Source organism: Lithobates pipiens, unplaced genomic scaffold, assembly GCF_037356315.1.
Source record: "Lithobates pipiens isolate NorthernLeopardFrog02 unplaced genomic scaffold, aLitPip1_a1.2 Scaffold_23, whole genome shotgun sequence".
NCBI lineage: Eukaryota > Metazoa > Chordata > Amphibia > Anura > Ranidae > Lithobates > Lithobates pipiens.
Genome location: NW_027507785.1, coordinates 320,678,960 through 320,692,251, shown reverse-complemented (window position 1 = coordinate 320,692,251; position 13,292 = coordinate 320,678,960). Strand labels below are relative to the sequence as shown.

At 42.9% G+C, this 13,292-nt stretch overlaps 1 protein-coding gene across 1 annotated transcript in view; it reads left to right on the top strand.

The window, feature by feature from the left end:
* Positions 1-13,292, top strand: part of MYSM1 (Myb like, SWIRM and MPN domains 1) — a gene marked incomplete in the record, with an annotated part of 72,882 nt that overhangs the window by 4,017 nt on the left and 55,573 nt on the right. Inside the window, 1 exon segment of the mRNA XM_077450610.1 lies at positions 2,486-2,563. Coding sequence (XP_077306736.1) covers positions 2,486-2,563 — 78 coding nt within the window.

The following is a 13,292-nucleotide window of genomic DNA, read 5'->3' as shown; positions in this document are numbered from 1 at the left end:
ATATGGTAAATATCCCCTAAACTGTGCATGTTTAGGAGCTATTTCCAGTACCTACAGGTAAGCCTTACTATAGGCTCACCTGTAGGTACAAGTGGTGTGACAGACTCTACAACCACTTTACGCCCCACACTGCCGCAATTTGTCATGCGACTTGAGAGATTAAAGTCGCATGAGAAGTCACGCCCCATTAACGAGGAGGTCCAGCCACCCCCCATGAAAAAATGAAGTCAGCAGCTACAAATCTGTACAACTACTGCTGACTTTTAATATTAGGACACTTACCTGTCCTGGAATCCAGCGGTGTCGGCACCCCAGCTAATGTTTGCATCAGCTCTTAGGTTCTGCTGCTGCCATTGCCTATAAGGGAAACTGTTGCAGCCAGTTCCCTACTGCGCATGCATGAAGCGTGCTGCGCTATGTGAAGGTCCTGGCGGTGGGGGAAGGGGGGGTGAGCTTCCTGGGGACCTTGCCAAAGACAGGTCTCCCGAAGGTGGGGGCTCCCCCCCCCCCACCGTCCACCAAGAGGTAGCACCAGAAGGGGGGGGGAGAAAGCATATAGCCAGAGCTTCCACTTTTGGGTGGGACTCCACTTTAACCGCTATGGAATCGTTCTAATCAATGCGACTCAAGTCACTCCGACTTAGAAAAAGGTTCCTGCGCTAGTTTTGGTGCGACTTCCATACGACTTGCATTGACTTATGTTAAGGAAGTCGTATGCAAGCCGCAATGAAGTCGCTCAGGGATGTTGGATTCAATGTCGCAGCCAGTGTAAATTTTGGCAGAAAATTTGATATTTAGTTTTAGGCTTAGTCTTAGGACTAAAATTGCATTTTAGTTTTAGTCCCATTTTAGTCTTCTGCAATTGTTTTAGTTTTAGTTGTATTTAGTAGACTAAATCTCCAGTACATTTTAGTCGACTAAAACTCATTTTAGTTGTCTAAAATCTAATGGGAGTAATTAAAATTGTAATGCAGTAGTTAACATTTCCCTACAATTTCCACACTCGTTATATACAGCTGGAGTGAAAAATCTCATATAGTATTTAAGGCAGGGGTGTCCAAACTACGGCCCTCCAGTTGTTCAGGAACTACAATCCCCATCATGCCTAGTCATGTCTTTGAATGTCAGAGTTTTACAATGCCTCATGGGATGTGTAGTTCTGCAACAGCTGGAGGGCCGTAGTTTGGACACCCCTGATTTAAGGATTTGAACTATGAACATGCACTACAGACCAGTGTTCATTTTGAAGTCAAATTTCAATTTGGTCTTAGTCTCTTGACTAAAATGCCACTTTAGTTTTAGTCCCATTTTAGTCTTTTGATTGAAATGCCATTTTAGTTTTAGTCGTATTTTAGTCATCTCAATTGGTGTTAATTTTAGCCGACTAAAATAGTATTCATTTAGTTGACTAAAACAGTATTCATTTAGTTGACTAAAATAGTATTCATTTAGTTGACTAAAACAGTATTCATTTAGTTGACTAAAACAGTATTCATTTAGTTGACTAAAACAGTATTCATTTAGTTGACTAAAACAGTATTCATTTAGTTGACTAAAATAGTTTTCATTTAGTTGACTAAAATAGTATTCATTTAGTTGACTAAAACAGTATTCATTTAGTTGACTAAAACAGTATTCATTTAGTTGACTAAAACAGTTTTCATTTAGTTGACTAAAATAGTTTTCATTTAGTTGACTAAAATAGTTTTCATTTAGTTGACTAAAACAGTATTCATTTAGTTGACTAAACAGTATTCATTTAGTTGACTAAAACAGTATTCATTTAGTTGACTAAAACAGTATTCATTTAGTTGACTAAAACAGTATTCATTTAGTTGACTAAAATAGTTTTCATTTAGTTGACTAAAATAGTTTTCATTTAGTTGACTAAAATAGTTTTCATTTAGTTGACTAAAATAGTTTTCATTTAGTTGACTAAAATAGTATTCATTTAGTTGACTAAAACAGTATTCATTTAGTTGACTAAAATAGTATTCATTTAGTTGACTAAAACAGTTTTCATTTAGTTGACTAAAATAGTTTTCATTTAGTTGACTAAAATAGTTTTCATTTAGTTGACTAAAATAGTTTCATTTAGTTGTCTAAAATAGTTTTCATTTAGTTGACTAAAATAGTTTTCATTTAGTTGACTAAAATGTTTTAGTCGACAAAATTAACACTGGTCGCAGCAGTGTGAACCCAGGTCTGACTCCGGCCAAAAGTTTTTTTTTTTTTTTTTCTTCTTCTTCTTTCAGATTTGGATACAGAGCAAAATAATTAAAATATCAGATCTTTGATTTCTGTCTGTGACCTCATTTCCTCTCCTTGTGACACCCATACAGGAAATGGAGGTGAAGTTGTCACCGAGAGAGGAAAGCACAGCCACAGATACAAACATTGTCAGAAGTTCTAACCCATTACCTGTAAAGGAAAGGCTTTTATGCTTTGAGTTTTTTTTTTCCATTTTTCCTTAGCAGGTCTGCAGATATTATTTATCCAACAAGCCGATTCCAGCAAAGCTTTTCTCCGACTCAAACAATGCAGAAAAGGGCGCTATCAAGAGGTGAGTGTTCTGACTGTATGTAATATGGAGGACAGCGGACGTATGGGGCTTGCTGGGAATTTAGAAATCATTGGGCGGCATCGTGGTCACTGTGTGGTTAGTGTAGTATGTGCGCTTTTCCTTGTAATTCTCAAACATACACTATATTATCAAAAGTATTGGGACACCTGCCTTTACACGCACATGAACTTTAATGACCCCCCAGTCTTAGTCCGGAGGGTTTAATATTGAGTTGCCCCCGCCCTTTACAGCTACAACAGCTTCAACTCTTCCGGAAATGATGTCCACAAGGTTTAGGATTTCTGTACAAAGGGCGTTGGCCATGAACATGTTAAGCATACACACAATCTGACTTTTTCAGCCAACTTGCACCAAATCACGTGGGTTTTCTGCTCTTTACTGCCATCTCTGGTCAACTTCTGTATTGTTGTCTGATCTTTTGCATTAGTTCTGAGTATGCGTGTTTGTAAAGTCCAAAAAATATTGGGACGCCTGCCTTTTACACGCACATGAACTTTAGTGACATCCCAGTCTTGGTCCATAGGGTTCAATATTGAGTTGGCCCCGCCCTTTGCAGCTATAACAGCTTCAACTCTTCTGGGAAGGCCGTCCACAAGGTTTAGGAGATGTGTCTATGGGAAGGTTTGACCATCACTCCAGAAGTGCATTTGTGGGGTCAGGCACTGATGATGGATGAGAAGGCCTGGCTCGCAGTCTCTGCTCTAATTCTTCCCAAAGGTGTTCTATCGGGTTGAGGTCAGGACTCTGTGCAGGCCAGTCAGGTTCCTCCATCCCAAACTTGCTCATCCATGTCTTTATGGACCTTACTTTGTGCGCTGGTCCAAATCATTTGGTGGAGAGGGGATTATGGTGTGGGGGTTGTTTTTCAGGGGTTGGGCTTGGCCCCTTAGTTCCAGTGAAGGGAACTCTTAAGGCGTCAGCATACCAAGACATTTTGGACAATTTCATGCTCCCAACATTGTGGGAACAGTTTGGGGATGGCCTCTTCCTGTTCCAACATGACTGCGCACCAGTGTGGTATCCATTCAGAGCTCAGTGTGCGTGCGCCGGTGATGTCTGGCCGCTACAAATGTGAATGTCTCCTAAATGGCGCACGTATTCTATTTTAATTTATTTATTTTAAGCTTACCTGTAGGTAGAAGTGAAAAAAGCAAACTTTTCTACCGATTTAAGGTTGGACATGTTGGTTGGCGCAACCTCATTTTTTATATTCCCCCCCCCCCCCAAAAAAGGTAATATTTTGCGCCCTAAAATTAACTTTTAGTGAATTTGGCTCCCGCTGCTGTCTATCACAGCCAGTAAGCCAATGAGGAGAGAGAGAGGGGGGGCTGATTTTTTATGGATGCGGCTCGGGAGCAAGCACACAGCGGTGACCCCAGGGTAACTGGCTTTTCCTGGGGGGGCACTGCTCGAGGGAAAGGAGCTCTGGCAGGGGACCCAAAAAAAAAAAGAGGATTGGAGATGCTCTGGGCAAAACCTTTACACAGAGCAGCTAAGTATGACATGTTTGTTATTTAAAAAAACAAAGCTTTAAAGAGGAAGTAAAGCCTGATGAGTTTACTTCCTCTTTCATTCCCTGCAAAGGTAAAGTATAATGGACTACTATGCATCGCATCGCATCGGAGTCCATTATGTGTCACTTACCTGACACAGGAGCCAGCGATGTCACCGCTGTCCCCTGTAGTCCGGCGCATCCATCTTGTCAGTGGGGTCTCGCAGCACCGCCGCTGTCATTCGGCGAAGCCGCGATGACGTCATTCGCCGCGCATGCGCACGGGAGCCGACATGCGCGGCAGTTCCATTCTTGGAAATGCCGCGCTCAGTGCGCCTGCGTGCCGCTGTCTACGGCGCATGCGCCGTAGACAACGGTGCCTGTTTTTGGGCAAATATCTCCTAAACTGTGTAGGTTTAGGAGATATTTCTTGGACCTACAGGTAACCCTTAATCTAGGCTTACCTGTAGGTCAAAGTGGTTTGTAAGGGTTTACAACACTTTAATATCACTTTAACCACTTCCATGCCGCCGAACATCATATGACGTCCTCGGCTTTCAGTGGTGATATCTGAATGATGGGTGCAGCCGGCGATTCCCTACAGCATAAGAACAATCATAGCGGCTGTCCAACCACTTAGTCGTTCTTACCAGCGACAGGAGTGGAAGTCTCCCGCCGCCTCCGGTGCCTCCCCCGGGCTCTCCCATGTGTTCGGGGGACCCGGAGAAGGAATATGCCGGCGCCGGAAGGAAGCCATAGAGAAAAACCGAGGGACAGCTGGTCCTCGGCAATTTCTTTGACTCTCGGAGGCCAGGGCATTACGTTATGACGTCACGTCCCGGCTGCCGGAAGTAAACAAAGCCTAGGACACGGCTGGAAAGCATCAGAGTGTTCTTTTTTTTAAAAAAAAAATATGTTTTTCATCTGATGCTTTCCAGCCTGGAGGAGAGATGTGGGGGTTCTTATAGACCCCAAATCTCTCCATAAAGAGGACCTGTCATGCGCCATTCCTATTACAAGGGATATTTACATTCCTCGCAATAGGAATAAAAGCTTTTTTTTTGAATGCGAAAGTGTAAAAATTTAAAAATGTAAATAAAATAAACCATAAAAAATTTAAATAAATGAAAGCGCCTCTGTCTCCGCAGACGTAGGTCGCGCCCACATATGTAAGCAACGTTCGAACCACACATGTGAGGTATCACCGCAAACGTTAGAGCGAGAGCAATAATTCTAGCCCTAGACCTCCTCTGTAACTCTAAACATGTAACAATTTTTTAAAGCGTCGCCTATGGAGATTTTTAAGTACCATTTGGCGCCATACCACGTGTGTGCGCAATTTTAAAGTGTGACATGTGAGGTATCTATTTACTTGGCATAACATCATATGTCACATTATACAAAAAACAATTATTAACTAAATTTACTGTTTTTTTTTTTTTTTTTTTTTTTTTTTTTATTCATGAAAATTTCTTTATTTTTTCCAAAAAAAATCACGTTAAAAAAATTATTGCGTGAATATGAATGTCGATTTGACCCCACTAAATATTAGAAAATCGAACAAATGTTCTTAAATTAAATTTTTTTTAGAAGGAAGACATTGTTTGTTTTTCATGAATAAAAAAAAAAAAAAATTGATCTCCGAGTCTGAAGATCTTTAACAGATACACCCTTTAATATACTATTAGAGGATATATACTGTATATACTATTTCTCCTCTAATAGTTTATACTGTATATCTCTGCTAATAGTTTATACAGTATATCTCCGCTAATAGTATATACAGTGTTATTTATCATAGTGGATTCAATATTTTGCTCCCTAACCATATAGTTGGTTATTTATTACTGCATACAGATCTTTAAGAATACGTTGCCTTTTTTTTAACTTTACATATTAAAGCGGTTGTATAGTCATTTTTATAAGTTTAACCTAGGTAAGCCCTATAAAGGCCTATAATATGGCTTACCTGTAGGTAAAAAAAAAAATCTCCTAAACCTGTACGGTTTAGGAGATATTACCCTCGCAATGTGCCACTGACTGCAGCGGCGCATGCGCACAGGGGATTCCCAGCTGAAAGTCCGGCAGACGCCGGACAGAAATCTCCCACTCGCATGGGCGGGAGTGATGATATCGCGGCTCCGACAACTCATAGCGCCGGAGCTGCGATACCCGGAAGACACGCCGAGGGAACATGTCAGCTCCCTCGGCGTGGATCGGGCCAGATGTCGGGGCCTCGTTCTAAGGTATTTCATAATGAGCTAGTATGCGGTGCATACTCGCTCATTATGTCTTTTCCCTTGCAGATCAAAAAAATGTCAGCGGGTTTACTCCCGCTTTAACTAAATTATACACCACACTTTTTTTTTTTTTTTAAGGTTATTATAATTATTATTTATTATTATTATTATTAATTATTATTATTAATCAAAACAATAATCGGCCAACTAATCGATTATGAAATTAAGCGTTAGTTGCAGCCCTAGTTAGATCTTGGTGTCTGTAGATGCAGGGATTTTAGTGTTAGGGTGGTGAAGTAATTGGTACAACAAATATTCTTCGAGGGTGGTTTACGGATTACGTCTATTTATTGCATATATGTATTAACTTGTCTATTCCCCTAGTTAGCTAGTCTTTTAAAACTCTGATAAGCACAATGATATAAGGTGAGCCATGAAAACACAAACACTGCTTAGTAAAACAATGTCTTATTTATTTCCCAAGAAAATAGGAATATGCTAGCATGGAAATATTATAGAGAATTATACAGAGTATATGACAAAAGAACATCAAAGATACTTATCACAATGCTTTCCTCAAGATATTGTTTAGTCGGCTGGGCTCAGGATGACAAAAGAGATGGAGCTTTCTGATTCATTCAGCCCTTTATACTTCAATCATACACCATCCAGACCCAACCCTATTGCCATCCCATCTAGACTTTTGACAAAGCACAGTATTTATGGCGCAGTCCTCCTCAATATATTATATTACTGTTGGTCCTGCTGTATTGGCCTCTAGGGGCAGCATTGTCCATGTCTATGTATCCTGGTCAATCTTCAATGCCTTTGATCTTCTGTAAGCAGGATATTCATCAATCATCTTGTCAGTTATGGTCCCTTTCAAGCTTGCTTGCATAGCGTTATAACAACAGACAGTCCGGAGCCAAGCGTGGTTCAGCCTTGATGGAGGCCTGATCTCTTCTTTCAGATATGCTACAAAGCTTTGATGTGCAACTTGTTGCATTCCAGACCTGATATCAACCAGAAAGAACATCAGAACCTTACCCTTTAAAGCCAGGGAACTGCAAGTATCAGCATGGCTGATCTTTGGGTCTAGGAAACAGATATGTAACAGATAGATCTGACAGATCCAATTCAAACTCTGGATAATACCAAAACACTGTTACCAATAAGTACAGTAATATTGACAGAGAAACTCCAGAAATATGACATTAGACCATGTTGCCTTTCAACAGGTGGACTTGCACTTTAAATAATGAAAATTAAAATGAAAACCGGATTCCCTTTTAGAGATTTTCCTGATTATAAAATCTGTTCAGACAAATTAAAAATGAATATAGATAAGACAGACAGAGAACAAAAAAAAAAATATGTTTATTAGGGATGCACAGGATTATCAGAATAAAGAAGTCTTCAGATGGTGAAGTATGAATAGAGATACTGATAAGAATAAAGAGATTCATAATCAGAAGTCCTCAGCCCTTAACAATGGGGTGATATTAAAAAAAAGTGGGAGGATGACGATAATGAAAAAGTGGTCTGAATAAAGCTCAGTCTAAAAAAACATATTTCTAAAAAGGGCTCTGGAGAGGATTTATTAGGATAGTTATCGTTGGAAACTTTCCACACTTCTCTATTTATTTAAAGTGTAACTAAAGGCAACGCTTTTTTATTTTGTATAGTTTCGTTTTTTGCCATCTTTGTCCCATAGGTGACATTTCCCTTCATTTCCTGTCCCATAGGCGACATTTCCCTTCATTTCTTGTCCCATAGGCGACATTTCCCTTCATTTCCTGTCTTATAGGCGACATTTCCCTTCATTTCCTGTCCCATAGGCGACATTTCCCTTCATTTCCTGTCCCACAGGCGACATTTCCCTTCATTTCCTGTCCCATAGGCGACATTTCCCTTCATTTCCTGGCCCATAGGCGACATTTCCCTTCATTTCCTGTCCCATAGGCGACATTTCCCTTCATTTCCTGTCCCACAGGCGACATTTCCCTTCATTTCCTGTCCCATAGGCAAAACAGGAAATCCCTACGAACTGACGGAATGCCAAGGTGTCATCAGAACTATTATCCCTATTGGAAGATTTCCCCTCTATTCCTGTTCTGGGGACAACCCGAACTTTGGATTATTTTTTTCTTTTACTTTCACTTTCAAGGATAACCGTGAACAGGACAAATAGAGTATATCTCCCTAATGGGGGCACAGACTGCAATAAAAACCTGACGGGGGTTGTAATCCATCTCTACTCTATCCAAATCTAAAAAAAAAAAAAAAAATTCATTATTAAATTCATTTATACTTTAACCACCGTGCTATAGCAAAATTACAGCTACAGGGAAGTAGGCCAGTCCTGGGAGGGTGTTATATGACTTCCTACTGTGATCACGTCCGCCGCTGCTCACAGGCAGCACAGCACGCTCTGTGATCGTTGGGCCAATCGCAGTGGCCCTTTATCATGTGATCAGCTGTGTTCAATCACGCTAAACTTACCAGCCGGTTACATAGTTAGTAAGGTTGAATAAAGACACCAGTCCATCCAGTTCAACCTGAGTGAGTGTCTACAGTTTTCCCTGTACATTGCACACTCACATCAGTCCCTACCCTCAAGGAGCCTGCAATCCAAGCTCCCCATTCATATACTAGGGCCAATTGTGGTCAGAAGCCAATTAACCTACCAGCATGTCTTTGGAGTGTGGGAGGAAACCGGAGTACCCGGAGGAAACCCACACAGGCACAGGGAGAACATGCAAACTCCAGGCAGGTAGTGTCATGGTTGGGATTCGAACCAGCAACCCTTCTTACTGCTAGGCGAGAGTGCTAACCACTACACCACTGTGCTGCCTAAATTGGCATTCCTTTCCTCACACTGACAGCATGAGGAGAGTAGAGCCGATAACCGGCCAGTGTGAAAGGGACATCTACACTGATAATCAGGGCACTGATGATCAGTGCAGTCCCAACAGTGTCCACCAGTGCTGCTAATCAATGCCCATCAGTGCCGCCTCGTCAGTGTCCATCAGTGAAGGAGAAAAATTACCTGTTTGCTAAATTTTATAACAAACTATGAAAAATTTGTTTTGTTTTTTGTTTGTTTTGTTTTTAAATAAAACTTAAAAAAAAACGGCGGTGATTAAATACCACCAAAAGGAATCTCTATTTGTGTGAAAAAAAAAAATGCTAAAAATGTCATATGGTTACAGCCATTGCATGACCGCGCAATTGTTCAAAGTGTGGCAGCGCTAAAAGCTGAAAATTTGGCCCGGACAAGAAGAAGGTAAAAGTGCTCAGTAGGCAATATTGGTTAAAATAAAAAATGTCTGCCTTGTGCTGCTGGCTCCTGATTTAGTGGAAATCTTCCTCCTCCTAGGATCACAAATAGTGATTTCCCTACCCCCCCCCCCCCTCCAAAAAATGCTTTCCCTGTAAGAAGGATGGACACTTGGACTGCCAGCCCTTGATGAAGGCCCATTGGCTGAAACACGTGGGCATGACCAGCAAGAGTGCCATCAGATATCATATCAATATCTATGAGTTTTAAAGCGGAACTAAACTGCATCTGAGCACCACAAACTGAAAAACACTATTTAAGTCATTATTAATATTCAAAGCAAACTCCCCCGTCCATCCATGCCTCTATGCTTTATTTTGTTGAGAAATCACCCTGACGTTCCCCCCCCCCCCCCTGCCGCCATTTCTAGCTGTGGCCATCGTGAGTAAGGGCAAATAATTCATGCAGCATTTTACTTCCTGGAAAACATCTGCCCTTAGCTCAGGCATGGAGGCAGGAGGATGTGCTTAGCTGAGAAAGCCCCTCCTCCCATGAAGACTCCTGGGATGTATGTATTTTGGCCAAGGCCAGAAGCCATGAAGCAAATGAAGAATTCTTTTAATTTTTTTTAATTATATATGTATATGTTTTGTTTTTTAACCACTTGCAGACTGGACCATTTTGCTGGTCAAAGACCAGACCGCTTTTTGCGATTCGGCACTGCGTCGCTTTAACTGACAATTGCGCGGTCGTGCGACGTGGCTCCCAAACAAAATTGAAGTCCTTTTTTTCCCACAAATAGAGCTTTCTTTTGGTGGTATTTGATCACCCCTGCGGTTTTTATTTTTTGCGCTATAAACAATCGCGGGAGACGATCGCGGGGATGCCCGCGGCGATCGAGTCCGTGGGTCCCGCGACCAGACTCACGGGGGTCCCGACCAGCGCGGGAGCGCGCCGCCAGCGGCGCGCTCCCGATGGCAGGGCGGCATTGAATATTGGACGTACCTGTACGCCAATATGCCTGCCCGTGCCATTCTGTCGACGTACATCGTCGTGCGCTGGTCGGGAAGTGGTTAAACAAGTACAGTGGAACCTTGGATTACGAGCATAATCCGTTCCAGGAGAATGCTTGTAATCCAAAGCACTCGCATATCAAAAGGCGAGCTTCCCCATAGAAGTCAATAGAAACGAAGATAATTTGTTCCGCTTTGACTTCTATTGAATGCAATATCTCATGTGGCCAGAGGTGGGGGTTGGGGCACCGGAGACCCTCCGAAATACTCGGTGACATTTCGGCTGAACTCAGAAAGGCTCGGAAACACTCGGTAACTAAGTATTTCCGGGTATTTCCGAACCGTTCCGAGTGTCACCGGCGCCCCCGCACCTCTGGCCAAATGCGGTACTGCTCGCCCCATTAGCTTGAATTCTGCTCGTTTTGTGAGACAACACTCACAAACCGAGTCAGGACTTGCAAAAAAAAAAAGTTGCTCGTCTTTCCGTTGTTCTTTTAACCGCATTACTCGTTAACCAAGGTTCTACTGTAAATATAATATACCAGCTTATCTTTTTACTAATGCCAGCAGTATAAGGATTTAAAGTAGTTACTGTTGATTGGGAGAGTTTTTAGTTCTGCTTTAAACGCATTTTTTTTTATTTTTTTTTATACGGGTTACACTATTGGTGTCTTTTTTTTTTTCTCCTCTTCTATCCTCTGAGAGCATGACTTGTATAACATGTATTGCCTTCCTAAGGATATGATTGGAGAGCCGGATGTGAGTGGATCCCTTCCCCAGTGTAACTCATGTACTGTTGGACCTCCTGTGATTTAGAGGTCTTTGAATCTGGTAAGCTGCCTTATTCAACCTTGGGTGGAGGTGTCCTCTCACGTGGTGGTGCCGGTCTCCTGGATCTCCGTGGAATGGTGTAGAGCTGCTGGACTCCACAAGTGGTGTATTTAACCCTGATTAGACTTTTTATTTTTTTATGTTTGTAGCACCTCCTGTTTTTTTTTCTTGGGTTAGGGGGGGGGGTGTGGGTTGTGCTAGCAGGGATGATTGGGTCGATTTGTGGTAGGAGGGGATTTGTGCTAGGAAAGGATTTTTTTTTCTTGAGTGGGGGGGATTTGTGCTAGCAGGGATGATTGGGGGAGGGGGATATGTGCAAGAATGGGGGATTCGGAGAATTAGTGATGGGAGGGGAATTTGGAGTGGGGAGGAGAGGTTTTGTGCTCACAGGGGAAATTTGAGGGGTAGAGGCTTTGTACTATGAGGGGGTATATTTTAAGGGGGGGGGGGGGGGTTGTATTTGTGCACAATTTGGCATGATCGCTCTAGATGACACTGTCTAGGCATTGTTTACAGGTGCTTCAAGGTCCCATGTATATTGTTGTGTTTTTTTTTTTTTTTTATCAAAAATTTGCAGGCATAATCTTTCTGTGTGAATAGGGGCAAAATCAAATGCTATTAGATTATTTTCTTCCAGGTCAAATGTTTTTCATTCATAAAAGATAGTGTTTTGGGAAAAATATGACCACTAGATGGAGCCGACAATCATAGGGATTAAATAGGTTGTAAACCTCCCTGTAACATTTGTACCTATAGGTAAGCCTAGTATATGGCCTACCTATGGGTACTGTAATTATCTCCTAAACATGCGCCGTTTAGGAGATATTCACCATTTTACTGCACCGATGATCTCATCAGGGCATACGTCACCCGTGCCGTTTCTTCATGAGCATGTGCCATGACCGGCGGGAGTGACGTCACGCAGCTCCGGACAGTCACACAGCCGGAGTCTACGCCCCCCCCCCCCCGGAAGGAAGAGGGGCAAAGATGGATGCGGCCTGCAGCAGGGACGGTGTGGGCTTGGTTTGCAGGTGTGAACTCTGCACCCTGTAGGTAGCGCACTCTTGAACTCTGCACCCTGTAGGTAGCGCACTCTTGAACTCTGCACCCTGTAGGTAGCGCACTCTTGAACTCTGCACCCTGTAGGTAGCGCACTCTTGAACTCTGCACCCTGTAGGTAGCGCACTCTTGCACTCTGCACCCTGTAGGTAGCGCACTCTTGAACTCTGCACCCTGTAGGTAGCTCACTCTTGAACTCTGCACCCTGTAGGTAGCGCACTCTTGAACTCTGCACCCTGTAGGTAGCGCACTCTTGAACTCTGCACCCTGTAGGTAGCGCACTCTTGAACTCTGCACCCTCTAGGTAGCGCACTCTTGAACTCTGCACCCTGTACGTAGCAAACTCTTGAACTCTGCACCCTGTACGTAGCGCACTCTTGAACTCTGCACCCTGTACGTAGCGCACTCTTGAACTCTGCACCCTGTACGTAGCGCACTCTTGAACTCTGCACCCTGTACGTAGCGCACTCTTGAACTCTGCACCCTGTACGTAGCGCACTCTTGAACTCTGCACCCTGTACGTAGCGCACTCTTGAACTCTGCACCCTGTACGTAGCGCACTCTTGAACTCTGCACCCTGTACGTAGCGCACTCTTGAACTCTGCACCCTGTACGTAGCGCACTTTTGAACTCTGCACCCTGTACGTAGCGCACTCTTGAACTCTGCACCCTGTACGTAGCGCACTCTTGAACTCTGCACCCTGTACGTAGCGCACTCTTGAACTCTGCACCCTGTACGTAGCACACTCCTGATACAACTGGCCCTTTGAGGGTAACCATGATGAAATCCCTG